This window comes from Artemia franciscana, chromosome 19 (genome assembly GCF_032884065.1).
Source record: "Artemia franciscana chromosome 19, ASM3288406v1, whole genome shotgun sequence".
Taxonomy (NCBI): domain Eukaryota; kingdom Metazoa; phylum Arthropoda; class Branchiopoda; order Anostraca; family Artemiidae; genus Artemia; species Artemia franciscana.
Genome location: NC_088881.1, coordinates 14,296,003 through 14,312,917, shown reverse-complemented (window position 1 = coordinate 14,312,917; position 16,915 = coordinate 14,296,003). Strand labels below are relative to the sequence as shown.

The window sequence follows — 16,915 nt, the reverse complement described above, 5'->3', positions numbered from 1 at the left end:
TTATTTCGAGGCCCCACCATCCTCCCCATTGTAAATTTCAAGACTGTAGATATTTTCGGTTATTTTTCTTATTCAGGGGGAGGGGGTCGTCTGATTTGATGATTCTGTAAATATAGAATAGCAGTTAACTGGTGTAAATACAGATAATTTAAAAATTTATATCTATCTGCTCATGGATTAACATGTTCAGTTGATTAATCTGTATAGTCAAATAATCATATTTTCCATTTATTGAAGAAAAGTATTCACTAGCAGAAACGGCCGGGGGGAGGGATATATCTCTCCTGAAGAAAATAGAGGAGGGGGGCCACCACCTCAATTGAGAGGACTTTTTGGAATCAAAAGTTTTATAGTCAAATAACGAATATAAAAGTTTGTATCGATGCAATGAAGGTTGTTTCAAAAAAAGTTGTGAAGTTTTATGTTTTATTGTCAATGCTTCTTATTCCCTTGTCTCTCATTTTAGTTGTTAGTTTGGGTGGGTAGAAGAGAATCAGAAAGAATATGTTTTGTGTAGTTGTTGTATTGTACCAAAGAATTTGGATGCTCTATTTTGTACATATATAATGTCATTTCCATAACTCATTTTGTCTGCACCTTTTATTTTGTAAAACATTGAATGAATGAATGTTCTTTATTACCCATCTATAAAAAAAAAGAAAAAGAAAACGACAGAGTACAATGAAAGAAAGAAAAAAAAATATGTATGTCATAAAGACATACATAAATTACTAATAATACCAAATCTAAAATAGTGCAGCCTTCCATGGGCAAGAAGAGGAATGGTTATTCAGTTTTATGGTTATTCATGGTTATTTGAAACTGTTCATCCACAGCCTGAACCAGTTCCACAAGACTAAAATGGTTAACTATTCTTGAACCACCAAGGGGCCTGAACCAAAAACTTCGCGTATTTAAAATATCACTTTCATAACACTCGCCTAAGAGATTCAGTAAAAGTGTCCCAAAATGGGGTAAAATATAGAATATATGGGAGAGCCAGACTTATATATTCGAGAAATAGCTTTCCGTTATAGATTAAGCTGCAATGTAACTACACTAGCATAAGCAATTCTAACTTTGTGTTCAGTATTTTGAAGCAAAAGCTTTTGTGTCCTCTTAATTAGAGACCCAATCAGGAGACCTAAAGATGTTAGTACAGTGGTGGATGCCACCTCACTATTACCTAGACAGGCACTATCGGGCATTATTGACTAAACGAATATTCGGCTTGTCTGCTGCCCATTTTGAAAATAAATTGAATTGAACTACCGTGTAAATTAAAGAAGAGGACTTGGGACTTTGCAGCATTCATACTTGGTCCTATTTGTAGATATCTATCAGGTTATCAAAACTCTGTTGAAGACTAGCTATTGACCAGCACATATTTAACAGATTGTCCACTTAACAAACCACTGATGTATCCATCTCTTTTGAAATACAACTAACAAGTAGGTCAATCTGCACAGGAAGAGATGCGTTGTTGCATATAATTGGTGATGTGAAAGCTCCTTGCTTTATTCTGACGAATACAGAGAGCTTACTATCCGAAAGTACGTTTCCCAACTTCAAAGGAACTTTTAGATGCCTATAGGTGTATTTTATGTTTTAGTTATTTTATTTTTAGTTTCTTAATTAGATAATTGCTAAATTTTATTTGTAGGACCAGTGAAGAATTATTACTTAAACCAGTCGTTATTAGCCGAAATGAGAAAGAAAAGGTCTTAATTGAGCCGTCAATCAACTCTGTACGGATAAGTATTGGTATTAAGCAAGCTGACGAGATAGAAAAAATTTTGTGCCACAAATTTATGAGGTTTATGATGATGAGAGCAGAAAATTTTGTCATACTGAGAAGAAAACCTATTGAGGTAATCACAACTGCGCTCAGTCATGTCTGTTTTCTTTAATCCTGTGCTGACATAGATGTGTTCTCACAGGAAAAAAAAATGCACCGAGGATCAAGATATCGAAATATCTACTTTATTTTATTTAATTATCAATGAGATATTGTTTATGCACACATATATATAATATATATATATATATATATATATATATATATATATATATATATATATATATATATATGTTATTTATCTGTATTATTTTACTTATTTTCTAAGATTGTACTGCCTTTAAGTTTCAAAATAATATAAAAATATAGAATTACAAGTTTTAAAACTCTACATAAAAAAAAAAGTTGCTCAACTTTTGTTTTTACATCTGGAAGCTATTATCAAGGGGAATAGAGGAGTGGGTAAACGGTAAGACCAACGCAAATGACAAGAAAATTTGTGCTTTACTGAAAAAAAAAACAACAAACAAATAAATGATTGTGGATTGTCAGTTTAATTAACATATACTGACATTTCTTCCTTAACATTTTGAAAGTTTTTTATATATAAAAGTAAGAAAGGTGAAAACATTTCAAACATATTTTGTTTTTAGTAAAGTGCAAATTGTGTTCTGGTCTTGAGAAGACATAGTCATAAATGTTGACACTTACACTAAAAAAACAACAACAAACAAATGACCATGGATTGTCAGTTTAATTGACATATACTGCCATTTTTTCTTTAAGGTTTGGATAATTTTTCATTTTTAAAAGTAAGAAAGGTGAAAACATGTTAAGCGCATTTTGTTTTTAGTAAAGTGCAACTTTTGTTCTGGCCTTGAGAAGGCATAGGGGTCTTCAGCCCTACTCATGTTAATTTTTGCTCGTTTTGAGTTTGACTTGGCTAATTATTTTAATTTCTGTTGGTTTGGAGATTAATTTGTTTATTGCTAGTGATTTGTGATTGTAGGCTTGGAGGATTATTTGACTTTACTTTTGCTCATTCTTGATTTAATGGAGCTCTTTGCTGTTCTTTGAAAAACTTGTCTTGTGGAAAAAGTTTTCTAAATTCATTTCTGTTTGTTTTTTATTGAAATAGTCTTTCAAAAAAAAATTATTGTATATCTTTGCAGTTTTCTTCAATAAGAATTGAAAGTATGGATTGCTATTTGTAAGTTAGGGAGACTTTTCAACAATTTTTAATCGTGACACAAACAATGTTTTTGAATTTAATTTTATAGCTTCTGAAAATATCCTGAAAAATAAAACTTAATATCACTCTCAAAAGATTCTATTTATGCTCTTTGAAAAGCTGGATACGCTTACACTCTTTTTTTTTATTTATTTAAATTGTAAGATCAGAAGTAGTAATAGTAGTCTCCCAAAAAGTTTCAACTTAAGACCCCTAGTCCTTCTCGATATACTTCCGAGATGTCTTATCTGCAACCATAAAGACAATGCCTTTTGATTTATTTTAAAGCAAAATGTGCCAATTGCATAATTGTGGAGGGTTGACATGCCTGATATTCCTAAAGACATAGTTGCGAGACTGTTCTACTATGCTGAACAAAATGGCTGCCTAAAAATTTTGACTGGATGCGTTTAGAAACTGAATGGGCTTGAGAGAAGAGCTGGTTACCCTCCAATCTATAGTTACTCTCAAAAAGGGCACCAGACACTCGTGCTGTAATTGGAGCGCGAGGGGAATGACTTCATATACCTAGAAAAAATATTTTAAACAAATAAAACCAAAGTGAAAACACTTTAAATGTTTTTTTTTCAGTAAAGTGCAAATTATGCTCCGGTCTAGAGAGGGCATGGGGGTTGTCAGCCCTATTCATGTTAATTTTTACTCGTTTAGAGTTTAACTTGGCTATTTATTGTATGATTTAAATCGATGAACGTTTAAAATGTTTTAACTTTTTAAACTTCAATAGATTTAAAATTATTATAACTTTAAGGAATATATATCAGTATATGTATACTAAACTTACAATCCACAGACATGTTTTTTATCAGCAAAGTGCAAATTATGTTCTTGTCTTGAGAAGGTATGGGGGTTGTCAAAAACATATACCGTATATGTCCTCAGGGCATATCTTACCTTGCCCTTAGGGCTGGGGGGTGGGGTTGTCGTCCTCAAAGACATAATTTCTGGTCCTTTCAATTACGTCGAACAAAATGGCTGTCTCAAAATTTTGATTGGATGTGTTTAGGGAAATGGTGGGTGTGGGAGTGTTTAGTTTCTACGACAACAAATGGCCATCAGAAATTTTTTTATAAGATGCATTTTGGGAAAATACGATCCACCCTCTGATCACTCTATATCTTTAAAAGGGCGCTAGAACTTCTGAGTACGAATCCAGTGAGTCCCCACCGAAGTTTATACGATTACCTTTTCTATATATAGCTTTTATGCCCCCAGGGCATAAAATACAACTCTTGCCCTGAGAACTGTGTGGGAGTTGTCATCCTCAAAGACATAGTTTCAAATTTTTTTTATTATTTATTAATAGTAAACGTGGGAGGGGGGGTTTATTCCCCTCCAATCACTTTCGACTATTAAAAATGGCACTGGCCCATTCAATTTCCAACTGAATGAGCTGTTTTCGAAGTTTCTTCTACAACAAATGGCCATCTCAATATTTCTATCTGATGCATTTCGGGAAAATACGAGGTTTGGGGTGGGTGGGTGGTGGAGTACCCACCCTTCGATCACTCTAAATCTCAAAAAGGGAACTTAGACTTCTGATTAGTAATCTAATGAGCCCCCTCCGAAGTTTATACGATCACCCTTTCTATATAAACCTTAAATGCCCCCCCCCGGGGTATAGCTAAGAATACTACGAATTCAAAAGTTTCCTTTATTGCCGCAGCTTTTAGCCTGCAAAAAATGTTTGATCCAGCTATTTAGGTCCTAGAGAGGGGGAAGGCAGTCCAGACTCTCAAGATTTTATCAATCATTTTTTTTTTCATATGATTTGCCTGTTTGCATTTTTATTCCGATTTTCATATTACATGTGCTGGATCCAATCCACCCACAATGCTCGGATTTTCTTTAAAAAAGCCAAAATATATATAAATAACTTATCGTGACGTATCCAAGCCTCTCATATGAAATATTATGATTCCGGTCTTTCCTAGATCACACGTTGTTTCTTAGTGTTAAATATGGGCTCATAAAATGAATTCCCGTGTACGTGCCTAGTCCTGTCACTTTTTAAAATTTCTTTTTTTATATAGGGATACGACATCAGTTTTTTAATTACAAATTTCCATACAGAGGCTATGTATAAACATAAGCTTGTGGACTTTGTAATCCACTTTATGGAGGAGATAGACAAAGAAATATCCGAAATGAAATTGGCTGTGAATGCACGTGCTAGAATATGTGCCGAGGAATTTTTAAAACGAGTAAGTATTCTAAAATATTTGTTTGTATCTCTGTGAGGTGTCATTTCTAAATAATTAAATTTTATCTCCGTGATTTTATAGAAAGAAAAAAAGACATTTAACGTTTGGTACTTTTGCCCTTCCTCTGTCGTCTATCAAGAAGTTTTGTGGGATCTATGTACTATACATCATATTACTCTATCCGAGGGATAAAGGTGCACATAACAATATATAATAAACTGTATCATCGACGTAAATAATTTATTAAACCACACTGCCTTTCTGTTTCTATTTAAAATTAAGTGAAAGTACATAATAAGTGAAACCTCTAATTAAGAAAGCGAGAAAGTTGTATTAAAAATGTATATCTAGTAGGTATTGATGAAATCTCAGAGGTTTGGGGTTTTTATTGGTATAAAAATACGAATATATTACTTTTTTTTCAATTCCTCAAATTTTAGTTAATAGTTTTGCCCGTTGTTGTATTTTTATTTTATTAGTTATACTGAGTTAAAAGGTCAGATCCTCATGGTTAATTGATAAATAAAACCTCTCTGTTTAGATTCCTGTCATTGAATAAGCTCAAAAGCGAACAAACTAAATCTCCGGCTCACATCTGGCTTCTCTCTAATTTTTTTGTAGTTTGTTTGACATTTATTATTATGATATTGGTTGTTCCTTACTAAGTGCCCCCTACTGCGTGACTACTTAATACGAAGTATCTGAAAATTGTTTTGGATAGAGATTGTCCAGAGCCATTGCCGACGCAAAGGGTGTCGAACTGACATTTCAGTTGCAGGGTCTTGCGGAGCTTTTCTACTTCGTTAATCGTATGTTTCGACAAGAGAGCTCGAAATTCACAACTATTTCCATATATGATACCTTTTAGGTGAAAACGGTAAATACCTTGTATTTTGATGGCGTGAATAATACCTCGGCTGAGTGCTAACTCTGCTCGGACTATGGGTACTAATCGACATGTAAACTTGTGGTGTTGAAAATTTATCACTAAAAATTAAAACTGGAATAGAGTTGGAAATTTAAAAATATAATTTAATAATTTCTTCTATTTTTTAGTGTTTGTCTGCATTTTTGAAATAGTATGTGCCCGAGTCCCAAAGCTTGTTATTGGTCTGTGGCTTTGATCTTTCTAAATCGCCAGTGAAAATGAGCTCTTTAGTTAACTTTTATTTAGGATTTTGATTAAAAGAGACGAAAAAGAAGAAAACCCTTAACAAAGTGATACAAGCCATGTCTAAGCATCTAGGTGACCTTGCAGTTTTTGTGGACTTTTCCTGGTTGTCAGATCATTGTATTCGAGAACAAATGCTTTAATAATTCTACTGGATAATTTTTCAATGTTTACACTAAAATAATATTATTTTTCTTTATACATGGTTATGAATCCATATTCTTGCGTAAATATTTTGCTTTCTGTCCGTTTCTCTTTCTCAATTATTAGAACTGGTAATCTTTGGCTGAAGCTAAAGTTTGATTACAGGGCTGAGCAGTCGGAAAACGATTTGCTCAGGAATGTAGTAAACTCTCTGAATGCTTGAATAGTAGGCCAACGAAGCAGAAGTTAATTATTGATGACTTTAACTGAAATCTGGTTGACCAATCTGTGTCCCTTACGAACGTGGTTCTGTTTGTCTATAAAGATCTGGATTTCATCAGAAAGAATTGTCACGTTGCTAAAATTCACAACTGTGAATTTTGTTGACATATAATTAAGACTGCGCCAGCGTCAGAAAGGATGACTGCTGCCCAAGCGCGTGTTCACGCGACCAGTTTCATTTCAGACTACTTCTCAGTCTCGGTAAGTTCGGACATAACATAAATCCTTGGTAGAATTTAAATTCCTGTTATCCCTGGTGTATTTATTCCGCTCCCAGTGTATAAGGGAATCAGAGACGTTTCAGTTGTGGCCCGTTATCCGTAGGATAACGCGGTAATAGAACCTCAATGTCAAGTTTTGCCAGCCTGTTTAGTTACGAGTGTCGACGGAAGTATAATCTGTTACGGAGATTGTATGATAGCCGCACTGGTGCTCGTCTAGAAGAGAACTTTATGAATCTGAGAAAGGAATATGCTAAAATAGGACTAGGTTTCAATGCTAGCAAATTGGAAGTCGTCTAGTTTAATTGGAGAGATTACTCGGATATGTGTGTTATGCTTGCGGATGCGGCCATCACATCCAGTGCTTTGTTGACTTACCTAGGTTTGCCTAAAGGCAGATCCATTCGAGCAAATAGGACCCTTGCTTCTTGCGAATATCAAGAAGCAAATGTCAGCTGCTTTAAGGAGCATTGCTTGAAAAAAAACGATTTAATCGCCTAATGCTTGCAAGATAATTTAACGCTATTGCTCTGCCGTACTTACCGTTTGTTGTCCCGTTTTGGAGGATTTTTACTCGCGCAGACATTAAGCGAATAAGGTCATGCTGTTACTGTTTTTCAAAATATCTCCTTCCTCTCTCACCCTGGACTCGAAACTCGTTTGTGTCTAATAGTAATAATGTAATCCACGTATTGCCGCTGTAACTAGTACAGTAAATTTTAATGGTAAACTGTCACAAGAATGGAGATGTTTTAATGATAAATTGTGATGCATATTGTGGAGTAGTAAGATAGTTGCCACAGTAAGAAAAATTGTTTATGTCCACACCCTACACCCATGGTCTTAGAAGTTTTGTTTTGTTTCATTTTGAGTATTCGCTTGTGCTGCAGTTCTATACGTATTTTTATAACGGACCATGAATAAACCATCCATTCATTCTTCAATTGTAGAAGAAACAATTTTTTATAAGAAACGCAATTTTTGTGTGTAATTAATGTATTTTTTTTCTTTTCAGTTCTGATCAAGTCTATTCGTCAGTATGTGGGTAAGTCATGCGTCTTATATGTCAATTGTCACTGCTTTTATCCAAGACTTCCAGTTTTCTACCTTGTTTCGTAAATCAGTTGTAAGTTTACGCTTTTTAATAAAGTTGGAAAAAAAGTTAAAGCTATGTTTGAAGTCATTAGTTACTTGATAGTTTCTCGGCACTCTTGATTAGTAGATATTCATCTGATGTGTAGGTAGACAACCCATGCAACAAACAAGAATTTTGTGGAGACAACAATGCTTAATGAGATAAGGAGTGGTTAGTCACCTTACTAAAAGGTGATTGTCAAGATGTGACAAAACAAGTTCATCCAAAGAATAATGATAATAAGTAGAAATTAAAAAGAGGGTAAGTAAGATACAAGGAGTTGGACAATTTAAGTGAACTTCAAAAATGGAAAGAATTGTTTCGTTTATTGATACTCCATCAAAAATGCAATCCAGTGACTGCATACTCTCTCCATCGTTGCCCAGCATTAGTCACAAAACCATTAGAATACGCTATCATTAAAATATTATGTCGTTAGTACATGCAGAAAAAGCGTTTAATTTGATTTAATCTCATTTATTGTTCGCCAATTTTACCGCGAAGTAAACGTACTTCTGTGTGCAAATTTTTTATTGGTCTTAAAAAAGTAACTTCTCTTGTTTTTGGCCTTATCTTTGACAAGTAAACTGATAAAAATGAACGAAAATCGGTTATGATATCGTTGAGAAGAAATATTGATTTTCAAATCGATTGCCGAATCGTCGATACCGATACTTGAAATAACGTCACGTCGATTTGTACCAAGAAGCTTTCTGAATATTTTGATGATCCTAAATAATTTGAACACCCTTTTTTTGTTAATGATTCACTTTTACGCTTTGTTAGTTGCCTGCCTTTGGAAGACAATTTAATCATAAAATTATTTATTGATTTAATATACGATGGGTCGAGAAATACATATTTACTGGATGACAGTGACCCAGTCTTATCCTTATGTTTCAAGATGGCTCTAAGAATACGGGTTTCATTCGCAACCAACTATGACTGAAAGACGGCTTTTCCAAGCTGTTTACTCTCTAGAAGAGCTCGAAACATACTAGAGGACACAGATGATATGGGAGTTGTTTTTGTCTTACGCTAGGCCATGTATAGTGTGGGCCCAGGGGGTGTTACACCATGGGTATGATGACCTGTTGTAAAGCCCAACACCTAGTTGGTGGGGCGCTTCGCAACCCCCCAAGCCCCCCCGCGCGCGTAAGTCGTTAAGCGCCATATTAGTTACGCGCCATTGTAGTTGTGTCCCTGTGTCCCACCTGTGAATATAGATAGATTTATATATGTGTTTCAAACTACGTAAAACTTGCGAATATACAACATTCTTGGCTTTCCCATTGTCTGTGCATATTCAAAGCCTTATGTACTAATAATGACGTCATATGCAAACGCTCTTTTTACAAACAAACATAATGCATACACACAACTCGTTTTTATATAGATAGATACAATACAAATTAACTGCGTAAAACTTGCGAATATACAACATTCTTCGCTGTCAAATTGTCGCTGCATATAAATAGATTGTTTCTCCAATAAATTCAGAGCTTGGCATGCACTACGGTAAGTGTCATGTATAGTACCGTTTACAGTTCTCAAATACTCAAAGGATGTCAGACCGGGTACATTCACCAAAAGCAGGCGTAGAAAGAAGCATTCATGTTGATTGGGGTGAACGGTGTAGAGTCTTCCTATCGTGGTATCTTTGAAGATGGTAGGTTGGCCGTCGACTGACTTACCCTGTTTTTGAAGTTCAAATACTTTATTTTTAGTATTCCACGTGTAATACGAAGGCACTTCAGTATACAGCAGTTTTTTTGCAAAAGAATCATTTTTGCAAAGCGAAAAGAAAGCGGTTAACTTTGTATCCGGTGGATTCAGGGCTCTTTGTTGCACGTTGGTTTCCGAGAAATAAACACGTTGACCATTCTGTAAATGTACCGCTAAGTGAACAACAGCTGGACTACATTCATGTATCGGAAATGAAAGAATTCGCCAAACAGCTTCAGTACTGCTTATGTATCTTCCAGCCTGATATTGTACGATTTCGTCGATATCTTTGATTTCGGGCTGCAAGCCAAAAACTGCCATGTCACTGCCTTTGTTGACGTATTTACATATGTATTTGGTTGCCTTTACGGAGTTACAGTATTCAACGTTTATGTGTGCATTAAATGTTTTTGATAATAACGGGGAATATGGAACAACCCACTGCTTATCTACTTCGATGGTGGTACCGTTACGCTTCTTTATTTTTGCTGTTTTACCGCCATCTTCAGTAGATCTTCTTCTATATTGTGGGTAACCATCATTGCCAGTAATTGTGTTGGATACTAAAAGTTGAGGATATTGCTTTGTGCACCTTCCTTTGGCCATGCATGGTGAATTTTCGTTCAGTGCACCGCAAGGTCCATGTATCATATTTTTTACAATAATATCATGTAACCCCTTATCGACATTTTCATCAGGTATTTCAGCGGAAATCACATCATCAATTTCGTTCGAAGTAATTTTTTTATGTAGCCAGATTAGTATATGTACATGTGGAAAACCTCGTTTTTGCCATTCCACTGAGTACAACTAACATCGCACTGACCCAAACACTTCAAGTTTTACTATGTAGTTTATCAGTGATTTCAACTTTTGCCGGAAGACACGGGCCGTAATGTCATGTCTATGAACCGGCGATTGTCCTTGAAGTAAAAGCTGCTGTATCTCGTCCCAAGATTGATTACATGTAAATGTAATAAATAAATCTGGATGACCATAGAGACGAACATACGCAATAGCATCTTGAGCATATTCATGCATATGACGGGGACTGCCAGCATATGACGAAGGTAAAATTGTTAATCTTCCCACGTTTGTGGTATTACCGTCATTTACAACTGCATCTCGCAAATGAATGTATTGTTCAGAGCAGAGCTTGGTCTGATTCAGGCGGATATATAGCAAACGTTCTGATTCAATTTTAGCATACATATCAACGACATATTGGTGAAACAATTCACGGCATTTTAAAATATAATTTTCTTCATCCTGCCGAATCATTAGTCTATAGGAATAATAATGCATTGCACTGCATTTCTTATTCATTTCTTTGTTAGTGGCTGGATTCATCAATTTAATATTAAAGTGATAGCCGTCGGCTCCATCCCAAAAAATGATAGGATATTGTAGGGCATCGTAGCATCGATGAGTTTCAGCAATTCTTAACAACTGAGCGTTTCGCTTATGAAGAATAATATCTCGAGGTAAAAACTGATCACCGACCATAACGATTGCCACTTCGTCGATAGTTGGAGCATTGTATCTACGCACATGTTGGCCAGGAGGCGTTTTGTCAGCGGAAATAACAATTATATGCGTATCAGTAGGCATCAAATCGATGGCTGTTTTGAACTGACGCACTAAATTATTATTTTCGTGGAAAAGATGTTGCAATTGGGAAACGATTGTCCTTTCAACTTTGGGAGAAATTTCGCAACGTGCATTCAATTTAGAATTTCTATCACTGATGAAGTACAATTGTAAAAATTTATGATTCTCGCCTGAGAATGGTAGAAGGGACCCTACTCTATGATAAATTTGCCCTTTTACTTTGAAAGTAGACATAAATTGATCTGGATTTTCGATTTGGGCTCCAAACGACGTCATTTGGAAACATGAGTTATATTTTCTGATTTTTGACAAAAAAACGCTTAGATTCTGACGTAGTTCCAGTAAGGAAAGTCTTCAATGGCTTTCCTTCGGCACACCTTCTTTTTTTACTTTCTCTTTTAGCAGCAAGTCTGGTTTCATGTTGCTCTGGTAGTTCCTCGGCATGCCTTCTTTTTTCACTTTCTCCTTTAGGAGCAAGTCTAGTTTCGCGTTGCTCTGGTAGTTCCTCGGCACGCTTTCTGTTCTTTCTTTCTCTATCAGCCTAGTTTATTTAGATTTTTAGATTTTTTAGTTTTTTTATTAGTTTTTAGTTTTTTTTTCTTTTTAGTTTTTTTGTAGTTTTTACCTTCTTTTTAGTTTTGTTAATTTTTTTTTTACTTATGTCCTGGTCGTCATTTATACTCCCTGTGTCCCGGTGCTTTGTTGATTGCTAATCGAACATTCCTTTTGTCCTGGTCGCTTTCTCTTTGAGTGTCGTCATTTATTTTTTTCTTTTTTAGTTCTTTTAGTTTTTACCTTTTTTAGTTTTTTAGATGAAAATTTTTTTTAGTTTTTTCCTTTTTTTCTTTTTAGTTTTTTATTGGTTTTTACCTTTATGTTAGCTTATTTTTCAGTTTTTTCCTTTTTTTTAGTTTTTTTTTATTTTTTATTTTTTTTAGTTTTTTACCTTTTTTTAGTTTTTTTAGTTTTTTTAGTTTTTTAGCTTTTTTACTTTTTTTATTAGTTTTTAGTTTTTTTGTAGTTTTTGCCTTTTTTTAGTTTTTTCAGTTTTTTTTTTTAGTTTTTTATTGGTTTTTACCTTTATTTTAGCTTATTTTTCAGTTTTTTACTTTTTTTTAGTTTTTTTTTAGTTTTTAGTTTTTTTAGTTTTTTACCTTTTTTTAGTTTTTTTAGTTTTTTTAGTTTTTTAGCTTTTTTATTTTTTTTATTAGTTTTTAGTTTTTTTGTAGTTTTTGCCTTTTTTTTAGTTTTTTTAGTTTTTTAGCTTTTTTATTAGTTTTTAGTTTTTTTTGTAGTTTTTGCCTTTTTTTAGTTTTTTTAGTTTTTTAGCTTTTTTATTTTTTTTATTAGTTTTTAGTTTTTTTTGTAGTTTTTGCCTTTTTTTAGTTTTTTCAGTTTTGACGTCACCTGATCCAGTTTTTTCAGGTGACGTCACCTGATCCACGATCCACAGATCCACAGACAACTTATTTTTATATATATAGATAGTTTTTTTTTTTTACTTATGTCCTGGTCGTCATTTATACTCCCTGTGTCCCGGTGCTTTGTTGATTGCTAATCGAACATTCCTTTTGTCCTGGTCGCTTTCTCTTTGAGTGTCGTCATTTATTTTTTTCTTTTTTAGTTCTTTTAGTTTTTACCTTTTTTAGTTTTTTTTAGTTTTTTAGATGAAAATTTTTTTTTAGTTTTTTCATTTTTTTCTTTTTAGTTTTTTATTGGTTTTTACCTTTATTTTAGCTTATTTTTCAGTTTTTTCCTTTTTTTTATTTATTTATTTTTTTTTTTTTTAGTTTTTTACCTTTTTTTAGTTTTTTTTAGTTTTTTTAGTTTTTTAGCTTTTTTATTTTTTTTATTAGTTTTTAGTTTTTTTTGTAGTTTTTGCCTTTTTTTAGTTTTTTTAGTTTTTTAGCTTTTTTATTAGTTTTTAGTTTTTTTTGTAGTTTTTGCCTTTTTTTAGTTTTTTTAGTTTTTTAGCTTTTTTATTTTTTTTATTAGTTTTTAGTTTTTTTTGTAGTTTTTGCCTTTTTTTAGTTTTTTCAGTTTTGACGTCACCTGATCCAGTTTTTCAGGTGACGTCACCTGATCCATCCACAGACAGACAGACAACTTATTTTTATATAGATAGATATATATATATATATATATATATACTAGCTGTTGGGGTGGCGCTTCGCGCCACCCCAACACCTAGTTGGTGGGGGCGCTTCGCGCCCCCCCAAGCCCCCCTGCGCGCGTAAGTCGTTACGCGCCATAATAGTTACGCGCCATTGTAGTTGTGTCCCTATGTCCCACCTGTGAATATAGATATATATATATATATATATATATATATATATATATATATATATATATATATATATATATATATATATGGTTTTAACTAGGTAAAACTTGCGAATATACAACATTCTTTGCTGTCCCATTGTCTTTGCATATAAATAGATTGTCAGGTTTACCGACTCTTGAACATGCAACATATAATGGTCCATGGGAAAACAATCTGTATTCAGATCTATACCTCATGATTCTAATGATTGCCCTTGAGCTTTGTTGATGGTGATTGCTAATCGACCATTCCCTGTCCCGGTCGTCATTTACATCCCCCTGTTTCCCCCGGTGTCCCCGTTGTAGTTGTGTCCCTGTGTACCGGTCGTCATTTATATTCCCTGTGTCCCGGTCGTCATTTGTATCCCGGTCTGTATATACATTCGTTTTTTAGTTTTGTTTTTCTCCTTTATTTTTTTCCTTTTTTTTTCTTTTTTAGCTTATTTAGATTTTTAGATTTTTTAGTTTTTTTATTAGTTTTTTTTTCTTTTTAGTTTTTTTGTCCCGGTCGTCATTTATATCCCCCTGTTTCCCCCGGTGTCCCCGTTGTAGTTGTGTCCCTGTGTCCCGGTCGTCATTTATATTCCCTGTGTCCCGGTCGTCATTTGTATCCCGGTGTACCGGTCTGTATATACATTCGTTTTTTAGTTTTGTTTTTCTCCTTTATTTTTTTCCTTTTTTTTTCTTTTTTAGTTCCTTTTTTTAGTTTTTTTAGTTTTTTAGCTTTTTTATTTTTTTTATTAGTTTTTAGTTTTTTTTGTAGTTTTTGCCTTTTTTTAGTTTTTTCAGTTTTGACGTCACCTGATCCAGTTTTTTCAGGTGACGTCACCTGATCCACGATCCACAGATCCACAGACAACTTATTTTTATATATATAGATAGTTTTTTTTTTTTTTACTTATGTCCTGGTCGTCATTTATACTCCCTGTGTCCCGGTGCTTTGTTGATTGCTAATCGAACATTCCTTTTGTCCTGGTCGCTTTCTCTTTGAGTTTCGTCATTTATTTTTTTCTTTTTTAGTTCTTTTAGTTTTTACCTTTTTTAGTTTTTTTTAGTTTTTTAGATGAAATTTTTTTTTAGTTTTTTCCTTTTTTTCTTTTTAGTTTTTTATTGGTTTTTACCTTTATTTTAGCTTGTTTTTCAGTTTTTTCCTTTTTTTTAGTTTTTTTTTTATTTTTTATTTTTTTTGTTTTTTTACCTTTTTTTAGTTTTTTTAGTTTTTTAGCTTTTTTACTTTTTTTATTAGTTTTTAGTTTTTTTTTGTAGTTTTTGCCTTTTTTTAGTTTTTTCAGTTTTTTTTAGTTTTTTATTGGTTTTTACCTTTATTTTAGCTTATTTTTCAGTTTTTTCCTTTTTTTTTAGTTTTTTTTAGTTTTTAGTTTTTTTAGTTTTTTACCTTTTTTTAGTTTTTTTAGTTTTTTAGATTTTTTATTTTTTTTATTAGTTTTTAGTTTTTTTGTAGTTTTTGCCTTTTTTTAGTTTTTTTAGTTTTTTAGCTTTTTTATTAGTTTTTAGTTTTTTTGTAGTTTTTGCCTTTTTTTAGTTTTTTTAGTTTTTTAGCTTTTTTATTTTTTTTATTAGTTTTTAGTTTTTTTTGTAGTTTTTGCCTTTTTTAGTTTTTTCAGTTTTGACGTCACCTGATCCAGTTTTTTCAGGTGACGTCACCTGATCCATCCACAGACAGACAGACAACTTATTTTTATATATATAGATATATATATATATATATATATATATATATATATATATATATATATATATATATATATATATATATATATATATATATATATATATATATATATATATATATATATATATATATATATATATAAATAAGTTGTCTGTCCGTTACGCCAGATTATATCTTCTATATATATAAAAGAAAACAAACTAAAATGTAAAAACTGGAAATAGCATAAATATTTCGAAATATTTTGATAATAGATTAAAGTAATTCGAAAAAAGAAAAATGGTAAAAAACTAAAAAGAAACTAAAAGGAAAAAAACTAAAAAATTAAAAATTAAAAAAATTAAAAAAAGAAAAACCTAAAAAGAAAAAAACGCAAAAAATAAAAAAGATAAAAAACTAAAAAAAAAACTAAAAAAAGCTAAAAAACTAAAAAAAAAGAAAAAAACTAAAAAAAAACTGGGAATTGCACAAATATTTCAATATATTTTGACAATAGATTAAAGTAATTCGAAAACCTTAAAACAGATACCCCAAATTTGAGGGTTAATATAAATTGTTGGAGCTTTAGCATGCTTGGCACGTAAAGATTTTTCCAAGAGTCAATGTTAGAATGAACATTGACAGATTGAAGAAAACAAATCAATAAAAAGAAAAAACTAAAAAAAAGAAAAAACTAAAAAAGAAAAAAAAACTAAAGAAGAAACTTTTATCTATATATATTATAAATCTATATATATAAAAATAAGTTGTCTGTCCGTTACGCCAGATTATATTTTCTATATATATAAAAGAAAACAAACTAGAATGTAAAAACTGGAAATTGCATAAATATTTCGAAATATTTTGACAATAGATTAAAGTAATTCGAAAAAAGAAAAATGGTAAAAAACTAAAAAAAAACTAAAAAGAAAAAACTAAAAAAAAATTAAAAATTGAAAAAATAAAAAACTAAAAAACCCAAAAAGAAAAAACAAAAAAAATAAAAAAGATAAAAAACTAAAAAAAAACTAAAAAAGCTAAAAAACTAAAAAAAAAGAAAAAACTAAACAAACTGGGAATTGCACAAATATTTCAATATATTTTGACAATATATATAAAAATAAGTTGTCTGTCCGTTACGCCAGATTATATCTTCTATATATATAAAAGAAAACAAACTAGAATGTAAAAACTGGAAATTGCATAAATATTTCGAAATATTTTGACAATAGGTTAAAGTAATTCGAAAAAACAAAAATGGTAAAAAACTAAAAACAAAACTAAAAAGAAAAAACTAAAAAAAACTAAATAAAAAATTAAAAAAAGAAAAAAACTTAAAAAGGAAAAATGTAAAAAAAATAAAAAGGTAAAAAACTAA

At 32.0% G+C, this 16,915-nt stretch overlaps 2 protein-coding genes across 2 annotated transcripts in view; both read left to right on the top strand.

Annotated features, from left to right (window-relative positions):
- LOC136039317 (actin-related protein 2/3 complex subunit 4) overlaps positions 1 to 16,915 on the top strand; it is a 291,440-nt gene that overhangs the window by 16,315 nt on the left and 258,210 nt on the right. The window lies entirely within an intron of this gene.
- Positions 1,671 to 8,236, top strand: LOC136039313 (actin-related protein 2/3 complex subunit 4-like). The gene is made up of 3 exons (XM_065722927.1): positions 1,671 to 1,871; positions 5,081 to 5,251; positions 8,085 to 8,236. The coding sequence occupies exons 1-3, from the start codon at positions 1,812 to 1,814 to the stop codon at positions 8,088 to 8,090; spliced, it is 237 nt and encodes a 78-aa protein (XP_065578999.1). The 5' UTR covers positions 1,671 to 1,811; the 3' UTR covers positions 8,091 to 8,236.

What these genes read in the sequence shown, in the direction of transcription:
- LOC136039313 (XM_065722927.1), top strand. Translation starts at nt 1,812, where the DNA reads ATGAGGTTTATGATGATGAGAGCAGAAAATTTTGTCATACTGAGAAGA. An exon ending in TGAGAAGAAAACCTATTGAG is followed by an intron (nt 1,872 to 5,080) that starts GTAATCACAACT and finishes TTTTTTATATAG; the next exon opens with GGATACGACATCAGTTTTTT.